This window comes from Rhipicephalus microplus, chromosome 7 (genome assembly GCF_043290135.1).
Source record: "Rhipicephalus microplus isolate Deutch F79 chromosome 7, USDA_Rmic, whole genome shotgun sequence".
NCBI lineage: Eukaryota > Metazoa > Arthropoda > Arachnida > Ixodida > Ixodidae > Rhipicephalus > Rhipicephalus microplus.
Genome location: NC_134706.1, coordinates 71,078 through 91,470, shown reverse-complemented (window position 1 = coordinate 91,470; position 20,393 = coordinate 71,078). Strand labels below are relative to the sequence as shown.

At 47.0% G+C, this 20,393-nt stretch overlaps 1 protein-coding gene across 2 annotated transcripts in view; it reads left to right on the top strand.

Moving 5' to 3' along the window:
* The window catches only part of LOC142767198 (uncharacterized), a 38,723-nt gene that overhangs the window by 11,946 nt on the left and 6,384 nt on the right, over positions 1-20,393 (top strand). For both annotated transcript variants that reach the window (XR_012884774.1, XM_075868426.1), the window contains 3 exons: positions 9,619-9,825; positions 15,051-15,260; positions 19,209-19,334. Coding sequence is in view for 1 of the 2 variants with exons in the window: in XM_075868426.1 (XP_075724541.1) it covers positions 15,198-15,260; positions 19,209-19,334 (189 nt within the window). In the remaining variant the exon portion in view is untranslated. Of the gene's footprint in view, positions 1-9,618; positions 9,826-15,050; positions 15,261-19,208; positions 19,335-20,393 lie in introns of those variants that run through there.

Here is a 20,393-nt window from a genome sequence, read left to right as displayed (position 1 = left end):
AAAAGCTTTCATGTTTTTTAGCTCAGTGAATTAGCATAACACACGGAAATAAAGTTTACTAAAGCACCCTGGTGCTTCTTGCTAGCTTGCAACTCGTTCTGAATTGAAACGACTCTCAAAAACACAAGACTCACCTTTTCTTCCAATTGCCTCGATCCATTCTTCCCGTATGTCTGTGGCAGGAAACTCGTGAAAACTTACTTTACTTTGTTTGCCTTGTTCCGATTTGCAATATGGCACGCAGCAATACACCATACTTACATTTGAGGTGTCAGCTCATCTAAAAAAAAAAAACTGCACGCGGCCACTATTAGAGCTGACTACTGCAGCTATCTGCCGTCTGCAAGTTTCTGCACACGACCTACTGTGTTTCTGCGTATCTTCTGCAATTTGTGTATGCGTATCGTCTGGAACCATCGTGATTCAGTGTGAACAATGAATGCCTAACAATAGTTTTTTTATCTCGTTGGACTACGTTTTCATTCAAGAAATATTTTCATAATAAATTTTCCTTCATTTGTAGAAAAGTTCCCGTCTGCTTGCCACTGTGACCCTTTGTGTGCTTTTTTTACGGTTCTATTTCTGCTTCAAACGTCCACACGAATGCAGCCAACTCTGACGAGGAATCATATCACTTTATTTGCCATATTTTACACATTCATACACAATTCATGCACAATAAGAACGATTTGCACTGCCACAGCGATGGCTGAAGCAGACGACAGCGAACAGGTGCTGCCTAGCGCCACGCCGCTCGTAGGTGACGGCCCTAGCGGCAGAAGGTATGAACTAGAACGTGGGCGCTGGAAGAGGTGCTCTCTGGGCAGGTCAGGAGTGTAGTAGGTCATGGTACGGTGTCCTAGTGCGTGGCCTAGCTACGCCGACCCGTCTCCCTCCGAAGCCAACGCGAGCACCTTTGCCCTCGCTCGAGCAACCGGGCCTTGGTCCCGGTGTCTCCGTGGATCACCTTTACCGCGGAGACGTGCTCGTGGCACCCTGTGTAGTACATTTATGCCAGTGGCGTGGATAAGCCTGTTTGCTTTCCCGCCGCGCCTTTGCAACGGGCTGTACTGCGTTTGGTGTTGCCACAATAAAGTGTTGCGACTTTGAGCAGTATAGTGTTCTCGCCACGGCGACGGTTAACGCGTGCCCTGCGGCTAGCTAAAACCGAACCCACGCTGGTGACCGTCGGGAGGCATGTCTGATTTTGCTCATGACATCTATAGGCCCATATGACTATTGTGGTGTACACGTATTCCGAAGGGGCAAGGTTCCTTTTGGCGTTGCATAAGTGGTTGCCAGACTAGAAGGGTGGTTGTTGCCAGATTGCCGCTAAATTTGGCTGAAAAGTTTTCTTCTGTAGTAGTCGCTTTTCTGTAAGAGTTTGGTGCTATCCATATGTCGAGGCGCGTTCTCTTGCTGTGTGCGCAGCTGTGCGATTAAGATATCGCGTCTCAGTATTAGGGATTACGGGGAAAACTGAATAGAGTCGCAGGAGGTGATGCGCTGCCCCCTCCCCCCTTACTTTTTTTTTTCTCTCTCAGCTGATCGTGTCGCGTCGACCGCGCGCTACGACGGGGGACGCTATGCTTCCCCTAGCTGTGTCAGCACAAGACATATCGTTCGGACTCGTATATACATGTAATGAATAAGCGTTCCAAGGCTGGTTAATCAGGGTACGTCGGATATGCTACAGCTATGTATGCCTGGAAGGCTGCTTTATCGAAGCATATGGAGCGAATTAAGCGCGACTTGCGCGTACATGTAAATGGGACCCGGCCGACGAGCCGCCGGCGCTTACAGGGCCCCACCCACAATAAGCACAAATTGTCTTTCAGCTCAAGAGCGCAGTATAAAACAATAGGGTGGGTACATAAGAATAAAATGGCATAATATGTCTCTCTACACGCTCATCACTCACGATATAGCAGGGATCCCTAAACGGAATATCGGCGAGCGATCACCTCCACCGCGGATAGCACCAAACTCTTACGGAAAAGCCACAACTACAAAAAAAAAACGTTTCCGCCAAATTTAGCAACAGTCTGGCAACAACCACCCCAAAGTCTGGCAACAAACTTATGCAACGCCAAAAGGAACCTTGCCCCTTCGGGATACGTGTACACCACAATAGTCATATGGGCCTATAGATGTCATGAGCAAAATCAGACATCACATATACGTTTTGTGAGATTTTATGTAATTGACAAGCTAGAATCGGTTGCTTAAAGAAATTTGTATTAACTGCACATATCTTTCATCTCGTTCTCAGTAGTGGTCCAGCCAGTTTAAAATTTGGAGCAACTTTCGAAGCCAGAGAAGGTTTGTTTTGGTGCAGATTTGGAAAAGGAAAAAGTGTGGTTCAGAGCAGGTTCGGAGCAGTGAAAAGGGGGTTTAGGATCACTAGGAGCAGTATATGCCAAATTTTCGGTGAATGCTCATATTAGTGGGCACACTAGAAATGGTGCTGCAATGTAAACAAGGAGACAACGCCAACATGCAGAGAGCAGCCATCAATCAAGTTCTCAGCCCCAACAGAAAAGTGAAGCACTAATGCCAGCATACCATTCCTTCAAATGACAGGTGTCATATAAGACGCTCCAAAAAAAAATTCTAGCTAAAAAAACCGCAGGCCCAACAATCAAAGAAAGAAGGCGAAAACTCACTGCCAATTTGTTTTAAATTGCAAGCATAGATAGTGCACTCCATATAGACAGTTTCGGTGTTTGTAAAAATGTGGTGTGTTTGAGTTTGCCACTCTATTATTTCAGGCGCACTCGTTAGGATGTGTTTAAAGCAACGTCTAGCCACTACACGAAGGGGCTCAAAATAGCGTACGTGGGGTACAGGCGCGGCCACTGCTGCAGGCAATACGGCCGGCATGGCCGACGGGCACCGCGCGAAGTACCCGTCAAGGTGTTCCAATGAGCGCGGCCCCCAGCTGCGTGTTACCTCTAATAGTGGCCGACAGGAAAAGCCTGCAGTGTATCAACGAACTTAATTGTGCCAGTTGGTTCTGCATGTCGACGGTGTATACATATTGCCACCTACTTCTAGTAGTGGGTCATATGCCAAGGCGAAGGCTCACACCACAAAGAAGAAAGAAGTGCGCGTGGGCCCCCTCTCTGGCAAGCCCAACCAAAGCGCTTGGTTAGAGCCCTGTTGCTCAGACGTCAATAAACCTTGTCGACACCCCCTGGAGCGACATAACAATTGGTGGAGGTGCGGGGTAGCCCCTCATGGATGTTTCAGGCCCCTCCTGGAAGCGGCACCACAAGCCCAGTGCGAGTCAACACTCCCGTTCATCGGACAAGCCGCAGGATCAGGGGATTACCACTCGAAGCTGACCCTACAGTTTACACCAGGATGAAGAGCACGTCCGTTCAAACCACTTTAACAGGTACAGAAAACGCCCCCGTGACTCGGTACACCCTCGAAAGTCCACAGGTTCCGACACCGTTTCATGGCACCGAGCTCGAAGACGTCAAGGGCTGGTTGGTCGACTTCGAGTGCGTGGCTGGTTTGAACGACTGGAACGACGCGGCCAAACTACGGCTGTGTACTTCTATTTGGAGGATGGAGCACGTACCTGGTACATGAATCATGAACAGATGACATCGTGGCCCGAATTCCGCCGCCGGCTGTTGGATACTTACAGAAGCGCTGATCGCCACGAACGGGCGGAGCGAGCGATCCAGGCCTGCATCCAGATGCCCAATGAAACTGTCATGACCTATGTGGAATATATGACGCGCCTGTTCCGACGGGCTGATCCGAGTATGACAAATGAAAAGAAGTTACGTCACCTGATGCGGGGAGTTAAGGAGAAGCTTTTCGCTGGCCTTGTACGGAGCCCTCTGAACACGGTCACCGAGTTTTTGTCTGAAGCCGTCACGATGGAAAAGATGCTTCAGCATCGATCCACCCTGTATGAGCGGTAAGTGAACACGTCCACTGCTCAAGTTCTCACGAATATTGGGAGCAACACCGAGTGTCTGCGCGACCTTATCCGCTCTATAGTACGCGAGGAGCTGCAAAAGGCTGCCACACCACCACTACCTATGGTGAGTTCCATTGCAAGCATCGTCAAGGACGAGCTACATCATGCCCTTCGTGACCCTGTGAGTCTAAATAACGCCACACCCACCCTCCCACCTTAGCTGACTACCACCGTGCGATCTATGCGGAAGCCTTGAAGCGCCCAGCTTCCTCTTTCCCGCTGTTTGTTCAGGCACCTCCTACGGTTTCACTTTAGTCAGCGCAGCCTCTACGGTGCTACGAGAACGCACGCACGCCCCCACCCCTCGTTTACGCCAGCCCTGTGCACCTTGCGGAACAACCAGCACACTACCTTAAAGAACTTTTATATTTCGCCAACGTAAGATCCATTACGGAGTACGCCTGCGCCGTGTGGGACCCACAATTTGAAAATTTATGTACACTGCTAGAACGCGTCCAGAACTGCGCCGCCCGATTTGTAACTAGAAATTATAGTTTTCGCACTAACATTACATTACTTAAATCAGAGTTGGGCTGGGAAACACTAAGTAAACGTCGGTTGCATCACAAACTTGAACTACTATATCGTATTTATTTCAATAAGACTGGTCTTGATCCTAAAATTTTCTTACTAACCCCGCACTTTGTATCTAAGCGACGCGACCATGAATGGAAAATTCGTGAAATTGATTGCCGTACTGATGTGTACAAGGGTTCTTTCTTTCCCCATTCCATTGGGGCCTGGAATAAACTACCAGGTAATATTGTTAATTCTACGTCTGATGCTCTGTTTCACACGTTTTTGTCGCACATGTAAATTTTTCATTGTGGCACTGCTTGTACATTTGACGCGCTATTGTGCAGATTTGTACCACTTATTCTCATGTCAGTTCTCTTTTTCCTTTTCTTTCTTTTTCTTTCTTTTATTTTTTTCCCCCATGTGATGAATCGTATTCATGTATTTGCATATACCCCCCTGCTGTAATGCCTTGTTGGCGCTGCAGGTAAAATGAATAAATAAATAAATAAATAAATACCTTGACAACAGATGCGCTTCGCCTCGGAAATCTGATGTTTGGCGCACTCCTGATCGCCAACCTCTGTGCTTCCACTGCGGTGAAGCGGACCATTTGTACCGCCAGTGTCCATACCGGCGCCTCGGGCTGCGCGGCTTTTCAGTATATTCAGTGCCTCCTCGGTATGGCCAGCGACCCCAGGACATTGAGGACTACCTGGCTCAACAGCGCATGCCACCGCCTTCTGGACGGCAGTCGCGCTCTCCGTCGCCGAGGCGCTTTTCATCTTCGCCCCAGCGCCATGCTGGCGCACGGTCCCCCAGTCCCCGCCAGGACAACTAATGCAAGCGACCCTTGGAGGCGAGGTCGCTGGCAGTCGACGTGCTGAAGACCTCTGATCGACGCTAACAGGAAAGGGTGTAGATTCGACTGAGCGATAAGTGTGGCTTTCTCTGGATATACCGGTGCTGATGGACGGCTATCAGTAGGTGCTTTAGTTGATATCGGGGCTGACTATTTGATACTAAGCGGGAAAATGACCAGACTACTAAAGACGGTAATCACGCCCTGGCATGGCTCCGTGATTCGAACGGCTGGTGGCCACACCGTCTCTCCGCTTGGAACCTGCACGAGTAGAGTTCGGGTCTGCGGTTATACTTTTGTAGCAAATTTCCTTGTGTTCCAGGAATGTTCACGCAACGTTATTCTTGGTGTTGGCTTCCTGCAGGAGTATGGAGCTGTCATTGATCTTCGAGAGAATCGCATCACCTTCTCAGCCGACCGAGCAAGCGACAAGCAGGACGACCAACAACGTGCCGACACTCTTCGTGTTTCTGCTGAAAGTATAACGCTTCCTCTAAGAGCCAGTGTGATAGTGGACGTCACATGCTGTGGATTGCGAAATGGTGAAGCGATTGCACAAAGTAATTTTGAACACCTGCTGACTCGAGGTGTTTGTGTGGCTAGGAGTATCATACAGCTACTTGATGGCCGATCTCTACTGCTCGTTACAAATTTCAGCAACGAACACCGACACCTTTTCCGTGGCACTTCGTTAGCGTTTGCAGATGAATTAGGAACCGTTCCCATCTGCTTCTCGTCGGACGCAGTGGAGGCCGCCGATACGTCTCTAAACAATATAGATATTAATTCTAACCTCACACCAGAAAACCAGACAGCACTGCGAAAACTCTTGCTTGAATTCAAGTCATGCTTCGCTACTTCCTCTAAGGTGCGCCAGACTTCGATCACTAGGCACAGAATCATCCCTTACGACGACGCCCGCCCAGTACACCAACAGCCTTATTGCGTGTCAGCGAATGAACAAGAAGCCATTCGTACGCAAGTTCGAGAAATGCTTGACGACGGCATCATCGAGCCTTCCAACAGTGCGTGGTCCTCTCCGGTCGTCCTAGTCGAGAAGAAAGACTGAACGCTACGTTTTGCGTCGATTACCGGAAGCTGAAGAGCGTGACTAAAAAGGACGTGTACCCGCTGCCATGCATCGGCGACTCGTTAGATTACGCTGCGCCCACTATTTTTCCTCTTTGGATTTAAAAAGCGGGTACTTGCAGATTGAGGTTGACGAGCGAGACCACGAGAAAACGGCTTTTGTAACCCCTGATGGCCTGTATGAATTTCGAGTCCTTCCTTTTGGTTTGTGCTCAACACCCGCAACCTTCCAGCGAATGATGGACACAGTGCTTACTGGTCTGAAGTGGCGAACTTGTCTCGTATACCTTGATGATGTCGTTTTTTCTGAAACCTTCCAGCAACATCTTCACCACCTCAGGAGTGTGCTACAGGCTATTCAATCAGCAGATTTTACACTCAAACCGCAGAAGTGTCACTTTGGTTATGAAGAGGTCAAATTCCTTGGCCATGTAGTCAACGCGAAAGGAGTCCGACCAGACCCCAACAAACTTGCCGCTGTAGCCGCGTTTCCGCATCCTACAGACAAAAAGACTGTTCGGCGCTTTCTGGTCTTGTGCGCCTACTATCGACGATTTATTAGAGGCTTTTTGAAGATAGCGGAACCCTTGACTCGCCTTACACGTGACGACAGACCGTTTGTATGGGCTATCGAGCAACAGGCTGCTTTTGCCGGGCTACGACAGCGGATGCAGTCAGCCCCTATTCTTGCGCATTTTGACGATGATGCTGACACAGAGGTGCACACTGACGCCAGTAACATCTGCCTCGGCGCAGTGCTCGTCCAGCATCAACACGGCAAAGAACGAGGCATAGCCTATGCCAGCCGCTCACTGTCCCGTACCGAGGTGAATTACACGACCGCAGAGAAAGAGTGTCTTGCAGTAGTGTGGGCGATCACCAAGTTTCGCCCGTACCTCTATGGTCGTCCATTTAAAGTGGTGACGGACCACCATGCCCTCTGCTGGTTGGTAAACATACGTGATCCCTCTGGACGACTGGCCCAATGGAGCTTGCGCCTACAGGAATTTGATGTGACCATCGTATATAAATCTGGACGGAAGCATGAAGACGCTGATACGCTGTCGCGTGCACCCATACCTTTAGTCAATCAAGAAGAAGAGGACGATGATGGTTTCCTGGGCGCCCTTAGCTCATCCGACTTGAGCAGACGCCAGAGAGAGGATGAAGAGATTCGACCGCTCATCGACTATCTGGAGGGTCATAGCGCCGTTATACCTCGCCATCTCGCGTCATGACATCTTTCTGCCTCCGAGATAACGTGCTGTACAAAAAAAAACGCCCGTTCTACGAGCCGCGCTTACCTCCTCGTCGTTCCGAAGGGCATGCGGGACGAAGTCCTCTCCGTGTGTCATGACGAGCCCACATCTGGTCATCTAGGTTACTCGCGAACGCTCGCCAGAGTAAGTGAGGCGTACTACTGGCCCAGACTTTCGGCAAGCATGAAGCTGTACGTTAAAAGCTGTCGTGAATGCCAGCGTCGAAAGTCGCCACCAAGCAAGCTGGCTGGATTACTTCAGCCAATTGATCCACCCCCCAAGCCATTTGACCAAGTCGGCATGGACATTCTCGGCCCATTTCCTTTATCGTCCGACGGCAACAAATGGGTCATTGTTGCAACTGACTATTTGATCCGCTATGCTGAGACACAGGCGATACCATGAGCCACGGCTTCTGAGGTAGCACAGTTCTTCATGTGCTATATTGTTTTGTGCCACGGTGCTCCATCTACAGTGATAACCGGCAGAGGAACAGCGTTCACTGCACAGCTTATTGATGAAGTTTTTCGACTAAGTAGCACTAGGCGTCGAACGACGACTGCTTACCATCCGCAGGGCAACGGCTTAACCGAGCGACTAAGACAGTCACAAACATGATCTCCATGTACATCGACGTCCAACACAAAACATGGGATCGCACTTTGCCTTATGTGACGTTCGCTTATAACACCGCCGTTCAAGAAACAACCCGATTTACACCGTTTTGCCTTCTCTACGGCGGCGAAGTTCAGACGATGCTGGATGTGATTCTTCCTTGTGAAGACGCCGATCAATTAACAACTGACGCAGAAGAATTTGCAGAGCGTGCTGAGGAAACTCGCCAGCTCGCCCGGCTACACATTGGTCAGCAGCAACAGGTCGATGCACGACGTTACAATGTGCGTCACAATGACGTATCTTACAATCCGGGAGACCAAGTTTGGGTTCGGACCCCTGTTCGTCGCCGTGGCCTTTCCGAAAAGTTGCTCAGCAGATACTTCGGTCCGTATAAAGTATTACGCCGCGTAAGTGACGTAAACTACGAAGAGGTTCCGGACGCTACGACGTCTTGATTGGTACAACGAAGACAACCGACCTCTGACATAGTTCACGTGGTGCGCATGAAGCTTTATTTTGTGCGTTCCTACAAGACCACATTTCCTGTGTTTTTTTTTTATTTGTGCTTCGACAATTGCCTCATCATTGGTGAACTTATCGTGTCTAACATTTGATTATTGGTGCCCTTTTTCATTGTTTAAGCTACTTTGTTTTGGGTTTTTTTTTTCAATAACTTTACAGCATCTGGACCATGCTTTTTTTTTTTTTTTGTTGCGGAGGAATATTGCCACCTACTTCTAGTAGTGGGTCGTATGCCAAGGGGAAGGCTCACACCACAAAGAAGAAAGAAGTGCGTGTGGGCCCCGCCCTGGCAAACACGCTCAACCGACGCGCTTGGTTAGAGCCCTGTTGCTCAGACGTCAAAGAACCTTGTCGACACCCCCTGGAGTGACGTCACAGTATGCTTTTGTAGACTACAGCAGGGAATTCACAGCGCACACCTGTTTGTGTGCCTCACCGCACAGAAAATGTAGATTCATCTGTGAAAGAAGCTCTGTCCCAGCAGCCGACTTTCAGAGAGCCTTTTTATTGTGCTCGGTGTATTGTTGCCCAAGAAAGTTATCTTGTAGTTGAGGAGTACATGCCACTTGGCTGAGTGTTACCAGGCCCAGTCTCAATACTTTATGGACAGGCCCTGTACAGTGACAACCACAGAAGTTTCATATCATTACTGCAGCCAGATCGGGCAACATTCTTTGTGAATGCGAAGGTCAGTTTACGAAATGCACATTTGTTGGCAGCTCAAATATCAAGTCTCGTTTTTCTCTGACCAGCTCCTGCGTGAGGAGCTACGTGCCGAAGGTGGTCAACCGGGCAAGGGTCCGGTGTCTGCGCTGCAGCTTCTGCACTCGTACCTGTCGTACCTTCGCCAGCGTACCACTGTGGAGCGCAACCTGCTGCTCATCCGACAGCTGGAGCAGAATGAGTCGGGCCCCAAGAAGCCCCAGGACCTCGTACGACCGTATGAGATTATTGTCCAGGTGAGTGCGTGCAACTGCGAGATGATGCAGCTTCCATGCAAATTTGATGCAGAATAGAGTGCGCATTGTGAACGTTTTCGTTAGTGAAGCTGACAGGGAGCATACACTGAGACTTTACTACAGAGAAGCAGCATCTGACGTGGAAATAGCTTCAGTATACAGTTAAACCTAAATATAATGAAATTGATAAATACGCGAAAAAATTCGTTATAAAAAGGATTTTGTTATATGTAGGTTCGGTACGAAAATTTGGAAAAAAAACGTGCAAATTGAACAAAAGGGGGACTGAAGGCAGAGCTGACCCAAAACACTTATTTACAGTAAAAAGCTGCGTTGTTATTGCAATACCAATTATATGGACACTTACGGCGGGTTTCGCATCATTGATTGCATTGAACGTGCCGCTGCATTGCCAGAACTAATCGCGAAAGCTGCCAGCCTGCGAACTCGCGGTGCGACGCAAAACGGAAGCTCGCGACGAGTCAACTTCCGAAAATTTGTCGTCACCGTGGTCACGGAGAGTTTCCATTAGCGCCTAATCTGACATCCCCTCGGTGATGTCAGATTAGGCGCTAATGGAAACTCTCCGTCAGGAGGACACGATTGTCTGAAATTTAGAAAAGTCACAGTTTCGCCACAAGGGCGAAGCATTGAATGCGATAACAACTTGGAATGTAACCCTTAGAACGGTAAGCAGATCAAAACGTGCAGCGCGCTGCTGACGCACAAATGAGACACGAAAACAAACTAACAATGTTGACCGCTCGACACATAACGCGCTGTTTAAAAAAGCGAGGCACGAAACGTAATGAGTCAGCGGCGGGGCAGCCACGGAAGATGCATGCTCGTAACAAAATGACAAAATGGGGAGCGAAATTTATAGACTTCCCATGGGGCAAATTCGTTATCGTATTTACTCGCATAACCCTTGCACTCTCATAATTCTCGCATGCCCCACATCGCCCAACAAAAATAAGATTTTTTTTCTCGAGTAATTATCGCACCCCCGAAAATTGCCGCAGTAATGTCGTCTGCTCGTTCCAGCCTTTCATCATGATAGCGCACGCCATCTGGTGCAATCTCTTAAGCATCAAGTGTACTGTTATTGCACAGAGATTCAATCCAAGCCAAAGCGGCAAGTGCACTTTGCGGCGTGTTTTGTTTGTTGTGTTGGTAATCTTGTCACGTTATGGGGCGATACTGAAGCTACACGGCTGCTTTCAAGTTGAAAGTGATTGATCATGTACTAAACAACGGCAACAGGGCCGCTGGTAGGCCCTTCAGAGTCGACGAGTTTTGTGTTTGCTACTGGTGACGGCAGATGGAAGCCACCAAAACGCGTTGGGCCTGCCTTGTGCAAATGACTGGGATTGATGGTAAACTTTATTTCTTCGAAAGGAAACTGCGGACGATTCTGCTAAATAGCCATCAGCCCAATACTAACATCCTACTCTTACCTTTTGAGGGCTCCTGTTGAGTGACGAACGCTACCGCTACGCCCGCAACGCCCTCAAGCTTTGTGTATTTTATTCTAATTCTCGACTATTTGCTTGCACTTTTTGTGTCTCAAATAAATCTTGCCTTGTGTTGAACCTGTGCTTTTATTTTTAAGGAAAGTTTTAAGTAATACTTCTCAAAGCTTGCTGTTAGTTGTTGGTGTGAGAATCTAGATTTGTGGCAACTTCGTTTTCTTTTTCGCTCTGTACGATTTTGTGGAAAGTTTTCCCCGCTTGATTCTCGCACCCCTACCCCCCCCCCCCCCGAACTTTGCATCGGTCTTCCACCAAAAAAAAGTTTGAGAATTATGGGAGTAAATATGGCATATCAAAGTTGTCTCCTGCTGTTGCTTTGTTACATAGAGGTTGCAAATACATGTGCTTCTATGGAGCGACGGCGGGGAATAGAAAAATTTCGTTATATCGAGGAATCTGTAATATGGTTCCTTATAAGCAGGTTTAACTGTATCCGAAGACTCGTGAACATGCATTTGTAATGTTGTATCTATGGCAAGACTGTTCTTTATGTTCCTCATTGACTTCGTGATAACTGATAACTCGTTACATCCGCATTTGTTACGTTCCAGAGGAGGGGGGGGCTGACAACCTTTTACGCATGTCTTGTCTGTATTTCTACACGTGTAGAAACATTCAAATTTTTAAATTATGGGAGGGCTGAAGTTGTGGAACTCATACCCCCAATCTTAATTCTGGCTGCACCAGTGATGCGTAAAGCATATGCTTGTTTTGTTGCTACAATATTTTAACATCAAGTCGGGCATTATTTTCAGTCTTTTAAAATATAGCGTTTTTTGCAGTCAAGGTTCTGCACAGCATGCACGGCTACCTTACATGGCAATCACATAAAAAGTAAGCTTGTGCGAATATTCAGATGAATAATAATGTATTCAAATTTGCTGCTTTCACTATCTCTTAATGAAAAGCCAGAGTTTCTTCACTCATGCTGCTGGCTAGGTTTCCTCACTCATGGTACTGACTTGACATCAAAGGGAGCAAAAGCGGCCAAACTCATTGGAAATTCACTAGCTTCGCCGCTTAGGTGGCCGGAAAATCGTGCGGCCAAGTCGCGCGATTTTCAGCCCTGGAGAATTCAAGTGAAAACGCCAGAGCTGCCGGGAAAACACATCCGCGCCCGTCGAAAACACTCACATTCGTTCTGCCCCTTGTACATGCCATCACCACCATCGTCTCTTGAGAATTCAGTTCATGTTGCCCATTTCTCGAGAACTTGAGTTAGTACCAATTTCTAATTATGCACTGAAAAAGAAACAATTTACACCTTTACAAAGGTTGTTTCGGAAGATACACCAACAGAAACGGCACAGCGGCTGCGACGGATTCAGCTAGCAATGCAAGACTCATTAGGGCAACTCGCTTCTGCTACACTTTCTCAGTGATTGTAATTTAAACCAGGCTCTCGATGAACGTGTCCTTGTTAACGCCGTGCTGCATGGGTAGTTTGCGATAGCGCAGACACCCTTGCCGCCACGTTGAATGGGCGTCTCGTTGTTTAATCATGTGGTTTGAGAGCTAGAGCAGCCGGTGTAGCCAAAGCCATGAAGAAAAATGGTGATCTGCTATTGCATGGCGGGATAATTGGTTTTAGACGCATTTTTTCGCGTTGGCCACTAAAGCGAGCAAAATTTAGACTGATTTTGCTGCATTCATTTCCTTCGAGGCCAACAGTGGACGGGCCTTCCTTCCACAAAGAAGCCGTCTTGTGCCGCTGGCATGCAGCGGTCAATCATACATTCGTATCATCTGCAGTTGCTTGGAAACTGTTCATATAATGCCGAATCACGGCATATTTTATATTATGTAGTCCTTTAAACCAACCTTAAAATTTGTATCATCGTGAAATTTGCATCAACCGTAATCGTATCATCAAAATTCTACTGTATTCAATGTTGCTTCCGCTTCCTTTGAATTTAAAAAGATGATATTTGTGCATGACTTGTTTCAATTAAAAAAATATTGTGCGGGTAGTTGAATCATCACAAATATGCGAAACGTACTACAGTCGAATCCGTTTTTAACAAACCTGAGCGTGACGCAGCATCCAGTCTCTGTATCACGAAGTTCGTAGTAAATGAAACACAACTTTAAAAAGTTGCGAGTGAAAACACAATTTTTTTCCCAGAAAAAGTCTTTGATGCACGTGTTTCGAGTAGCAGTAGCAATAAGAATGGCCTCGAGTTCATTTAAAGTGCCAGCGTGCTCTTCGCCGAGATGCTCGTGGCATAAGCTGCCTGAGGCTATTAATGCAAACAATTGCTACCAGCACCTTTGTGGGTACTGGCTCCAAAGCTTCGTCGTCCTCGCCATCAGATTCCTTTAAATTGCTCTTGCGGTGCACTTCATTCACGATGGTTCTGCAGTGTCGGCATCATTATCGGCCACAATGAAATCATGCAACAGATGTCCCGCACACCCTCCCATGTCGCAGTCGACAACACGCTGCCACTAATCCCTGCCGGAGTATTCCTGTTCAGATGCTTCAGGCTCGCCATTAGATTCGCCATTGATGAAGTAAGCCTCGCGAAAACAGTTTCGCACACATGTAGTCGTCACCTCCACCCACCAGGCCTTCACCGTCTCCACAGCTGAATACAGGGACACCCGAAGTGACAAGTTAGCTGCCTCGCGGTCAACAGCTATGAGCAAGCACTCCACAATGCAGCAACTATAATAGTCTTTAAAATGCGCAGATAATGCCCAAGCCAAGGGGTTTCACATTTGATATATAGTTTGGCGACAAAAAAAAAAGCGTGGAAGCCCCCCCTCTCCCGTCTGTCTGCCATCCTAACCGCGCACGTTCACCAACAGGGAGCACGTGCGACATAGAAGCCAGCACGCATAGAACTGCTCTGGACCAGTTTCTAGTCTGAAAATGAAACTTCTGAATTCGAGCCTGCGCGGCTGGCGTCGCGGAGCAGTGGAGATGGGTGGAGTTGCTATAAAGAGAGGAGAGGAGACTTCCGAGAGACATGCAAAGTAGTTGCGATAGAGCGATGAGAAGGGAGCATACAGCGTGAAGACGACCTTAACCAAAACACGCAGGAAAAAGGCAGGTCGGGCAGCTTGCTTGCAGGGTCCACGAAACGCGCAACTCGCGCATAGGAAAACTAGAAAGAGTGGTCTGCGCGTGCAGACGTGAAAGAATCGCATTGTTGCGCCAGCGGACTTGCTCAGCCCCGCCGACTTCAATAATTCGCGATTTGTTCCGTGTAAAAGCCCTTTTTACGCTTAGTGCGTGTGGAGGGCATGCTGAGTCGAGTGCGAAGTGAGCGAGAACACATCCTTAACACTGAATGAATCGCAAATTATCAAAGTTGGAAGGGTAGTGCAAGCGCATGCACCAGAACGATTCAACACAGATGCAGAAGATCGGGTACAGTCGATGGTTGACGTTGGCAAATGGTCTAGGCACTCCAGTCCAGCAACGCTCACTAAAATGCGACAAAACCACCTGTCAAATACGGAGGGGAGATTCAAAGAATTTGTTTAGAAAATATTTGACCAGATCACTATTTGCTTCGAATTCACTTAGAAACTGAAACTTGCTATTCGCACAGGCCTAATAAAAAGAGATTGTTTGTAATGCTAACATGCTTGCTAGGTGCCTGCCAATTTTTTAGAGCTACGACCGAACAGCTGTAGTCGGTTGCGGCTTATTGAGCGTGCCGTCGTCCTTTCTTGTTGTCGCAGTGCCTGGGCGAGGTGCTGCAGCTTCCTTGAGTGGAAGAGGGAACGGACTTTGCAAAGCAGGTCCAGGCAGAGCTGCTGCTCTACAAGGCACACCGGGTGCGCCACATTGGGCAGGCACTGGCTGCTGCGGGTCGCTACCCTGAGGCCATGGCACTGTACCGGCGCGGTCGTGACTACGTCCAGCAAGCCATCTCCTCTCACCTGAGCAAGGTTAGTCTATTGCAAGCAGTGTACTTATTACAAAGGCTAACGAGGGAAGGTATTACTCATTTTCTAGGTTGCACAACCAAATGAATCGAACCATGCAGGCAGAGGGGACATTGCTAAAGCCTCTAAAGATAATTATAGTCAAGCTCTGCTACAACCAAAATCCCACTTCAACGAAGGTTTTTCGTTTCACCGCCCGCATCCCATAGGCCCCAATGTATTAAAACTCCCTCCACAACGAACCACATTTTTTATTGCTCTCCCAGTTCAACAAATTTTTCCGGGACACAAGTCACTCGATCTGACTCTGACTGAACCACTCTAATTTTAATAAGTTCTAACAATGTAAATATAATAGTAGCAACATTTTTCATCGTGAAAAAAACGGAGCGCGAGAAAGGTACACATGACAGCAGTTGTCCTGTGTATTTGTCCACTTCATTTTTTGCCCCGATTTGTTTCTAACAGAGAATTCCTATCAGCTGACTCGCATTAAAATTTTATATTAATTATTCTTCTCGTTTCTGACATCTAAAATGTTCGCAAACGCACCAAAGTTGCATGTAATCTGCCGAATGCTCTAAAGCCAGGGATAATCATCATAGCCATGGGGCACGCCATCGTTAGTGTTTGATGACGATGCCAATGATGCTGCGCAACATTCTCTGACTGCTAGCAGGCTTGGCTGACCGAAGCCTAGCCGAATTCCTATGTTGGATACTATTGGCTGCTGGCTCGGCTGTCTTTGCGTGGGCCTTTTTTTACATGTTTAGTGGCCAAACACCAAGCCGACCAAGCGAACTCAGCTGTGTTAGTCCTTGGCCAGTTAGCTCGCTGGTCCTGCACGCTTCGTCTCGCCAGCTACGACCTGTGCTTCTTCTTTCGATCTCGGTCTACGGTTGCCGGGTCCTATGGCAGTGCAACATAGCAAGAAACAGAAGTTTCTTTCGCTCGAGCGAAAGGCGGAAATCATTGCTGCGGCATCAGCGAGAAGAAAAAAAGGACTCATCGCAAAAGAGTACAGGATCTCGCCAAGCTCGCTGTTGACGATACTTAAATCCTAAGCGAGTATTTCAAAGGTGCTAGTGTTGGGCACATCTGCTCAATGCAAGAAGACAACTCAGCCAGCCGACAAAGAGCTTGACAAGGCAGTGTATGCCTGGTTTTGTGAAACGAGGGCTAAGAACATACCAATCAGCAGCAGTATGATTCAGCAGAAGGCGCTCAACTACGCCTGCATATTAGGCATGACCGAGAACTTCTAAGCAAGTGCCCGGTGGCTGAATCGCTTCAAAGAGTGCCAGGAAATCGCCGGAAAAGAAAAGTGCTATGCGGGGGGGGGGGGGGGGGAAGGTGGAGGTACGCTTTGGCAGACTCTGATGGTGCTTCATTGTGGATCGCGACGAACGCTGCCAGCATCATAGAAAAGTACTCTGCCTCCAACATATACATTGCCGACGAGACCGGGCTTTTTTATTGAAGGCTGCCAGCAAAGACACTCAACTTGAAAGGAAAACAGTGCCACGGAGGCAAGCAAAGCAAAAAGTGAGTCACCGTGTTACTTTTTGGCCCCTTCTCGTCGGCAAAAGCGCTAAGCCGCGGTGCTTTAAGGGCACAAAAAACTTGTCAGTGAAATATGTCGCGAACAGCCATTCGTGGGTGTAGCGGGCCGTTTTCACTGTCTGGCTTGTCTCTTTTGACACTGAAATGAAAACACAAGACCGCCGTGTTTGCTTGCCACTGGACAATGTGTTCAGAGCATTTCCTGGACAGCAACATCAAGCTGACAAACGTTGAGCTGAAGTTTTTTCTGACCAACTGCATTTCGCTGGTGCAGCATTTGGATCAAGGCGCGATCAACAGCATGAAGCGCGCATACCGGTCAAGACTCGTAGAGCGAATCTCTGCTGAAGACCGAGCATGGCCGTGAAACCGAAGTGGACTTGTACATGGCTGTACAAATTTTGGCTGTCGCATGGATGTCGACGCGGTGTGAAGTTCTCAAGAACTGTTTTGCTCAAGCGGGATTTCGACCCAAAGAGATGTGCAGTACAAGTGACGATACACAAGGTGCTGACGCCCTTGGACCGGGTCATGATATGACAATGGCCGCAGCAAGGGCAGCTCTTGAGGAAGCCGGCATTGTTACTAAGAACGTAGCATTGAGCGACTACATAAATGCCGATGCGAACGTGATCGTCTACGAGGAGCTCAGTGAGGCCGAGATGCTCAAGAGTGCTCACGCCACCGCCGATTCATTCGAGGACGAAGAAGATGGGTATGGTGTTTCAACAGTCCCTACGCCAGTGATAGCGTTGCAGGTCATGGACTCTGTAGACGTTTTTCGTAGTTTTCTTGGCATCTATGACTACGATATCGCCATTTACCTCCTCGCGGACTGTCAGCAGCGCATTCTTTTGTTGCTCGTTCGAAAACGCAAACAGTACAAGATAAGCAATTTTCTCAAATTTCGGAAATAAAATGCTCCCAGAGTGTCCTGATTTCTTTATTTACTGCTTTTTCTATGACAACGAAATTCTCGCTACTACGAAATTTTTCATGATCCCTGTGAATTTCGTTGTAGCAGAGTTCGACTGAAGCAACTTTCTTTTTGACAATTTCAAAATCATCATACTTGCCATGATAAGGCTCCTGGTAAGAGAGAAAAAACATAAAATGAAAAATATGATGGCAATGCCACACTTGGCGCCATGACATCACGCATTTTGATGGCATGCACTTAATTCTACCTACTTTCTAAACGATAAAAATGTATTATATTGTCATTGCAGAGAGCCATAGACTTTACATGCCAAGTTTCAGGAAATTTTGTTGAACCAAAGACACCAAGATACGGAAGATACACTTTGAAATACGTGCCGTCATGCGCAAACATATCGGCACAAAATTAAAAAATCGAGCAATGGAGCTTTGTCTTTCATTTTTCTACTACTAGTAAACCTGGTAAAACAGTGATGGAATTTATGATATTAGTTTCCAATTAATTTGTCATCTTACTTGCGCGAACTGAAGGTCATGGAAGTGACAGAGGAGTTGTTCTTTCTGTTGGAGGGATCCAGATCCTCAGTCGTCGGATTAGGTGTCCCATGTTTTATCATTGAGCTACGATGAAAGGCACCTTCTTGTCCACATCCGTGGGTATTTTTGTACGTATTATACCTTAGAGTGTTAGTCAGCACCTCTTAAAGCGCAGCGATCGGGATTGTCATTGCTTGAGCTTTTGATTGGGGCATCTCTAAGCTGTACTCGGTAAACACAAATAAAGAATGATGCAATTTCATGAAGAAACAGACAGTATTAGCAGCAGAATTTTTTCATTTTTTCACCTAATTGTGACTGCGAGTAAGCATTTACAATCAGCTCATTCTTCTTGCTCAAAAAAAAAACACAGTCGCAATAAAAGGACTAGCAGACAAAATGCTCAAGTGTTGCTCTTCTCAATGCTTCGTCTTTGTGGCCGCTGTAACAGTTTGAAACTTAAAACCTTTCATGCTCATTCAGTCAAGAGCTAATAATGCATCAAGATATACTTTCGGTGCGTATCACCTTCTGCATGTGTGTCTTCCTTGGCATTTTCCCTAAAACAACGGAATGTGTCACCAAGCTTCGAATGCTCTATCAGTGAGCCTGCGTGTGCACATAGACATGGGCTCACATTGCAGCCTCTTCATAATCGAATATATTTGTGTGTCTTTTTTTTTTCCTTTCACATTTCAAGAAAGTTATCATGGACTTGGGAGCAATATTTTGGTGACTAATAAAAAATTTGTTGCTTTGCTAGTTGCTTAAATACTGGGTAGTGTAAATTCGACACTGAACAGGAAATGAGCATTTGTCTTGTGTGTCGCTGTTTTTCTTTCGTTGTATGTCAAATCTGTGCTATTTGTTGTTTAAGACGGTGGCGACTTAAACTGCACCGTCTTTGTGCAGGAGGCAGTGGCTTCGTTGAAGGAGCTGGATGGTATCCTGGAGGGCCAGGTGTATTCGGTGCACGCTCAGAGCATTCTCGGATCAGAGGCCGAAGCACCCACACCCGAGGACAACAAGGCGATATAGGTGGGTACCAGTCTGTGCACTGCTCTCAACTGTGAACAGCGCTCTTTTCTGTCCTTTTTTCGCTTCCGTAGTTACGAAGTAAGTACTTGTAGGTTGCGCTGTTCCTGCAATCAACTGTGAACCTTGTATAAGTGGGCAGCTTTCTGTGTATGAGAGGCAAAGTGTGCAAATGCGGACACAGGATTGTCAGATTGATAAATTCGCGTATTGCATGGGCAGAACAGACTTCATACCTTCGTTCTCTTTCACCATTGTACCCTTCATTTGTCAGTGGTGTCCCGACTTCCTTCCTGTGTGTGTGTTTGTGCACCTTTTTTTAATGAACCAGCTAGCTCTGTTGTTTACACTGAGTGGAGGGTTTAAGATATACTTTAATGAAGCATTTCATATTTAAAAACACAGTTCTTGTTAAGCTTATGTTGCCTCTGTTGCTCGTTTCAGTGTTGAATGGACTGCAGGCTGCCTTTTTTTTTGGTGCATATGCTTGTTTGCAAATTCTTGATATCTGTGTACTGCTTGCTAGACATCCTGTATCGCAAAATCTTTTTATAGTGTTCTCTACCCAGTCTAATATAATGGGAACTCCGTAGTAAGCTTGTTCAAATATTGGAATGCTTTGAATATTCGAACGAAGTTTACAGTATTCAATATATGAATTCACTTCGATTCCAATTTAAATTATAGGAAATTTCGAAGTAATCAAAATGAACGAACAAGTGCTAGTTTGTGTGTAACCCCCTGTAAAGGTAGTTCCGCTGCAGCAGAGGGGTGCTATACTATGATTACAGCTATCTAGGAAAAATAAGCACTGCCGCAAAGCCACACTCAAGGTTTAATGAGCATATTACGTTCACATCAATTCATAACTTTTTCAAGTTTAAAAGCTTCTTATACCAGCTTATATGCTGTAAATATAGTAAATTTTAAAACAGAATATATTTTACAGCTCGTCGCTTGCATTCTACCAAAAGCTATATCCTGCTGCTGTTCAAAAGTGCACCCAATTCTTTTGAACAGCAACGACAAAAAGAAAACATTTGCAGAGGCCCTGTCTGTTTT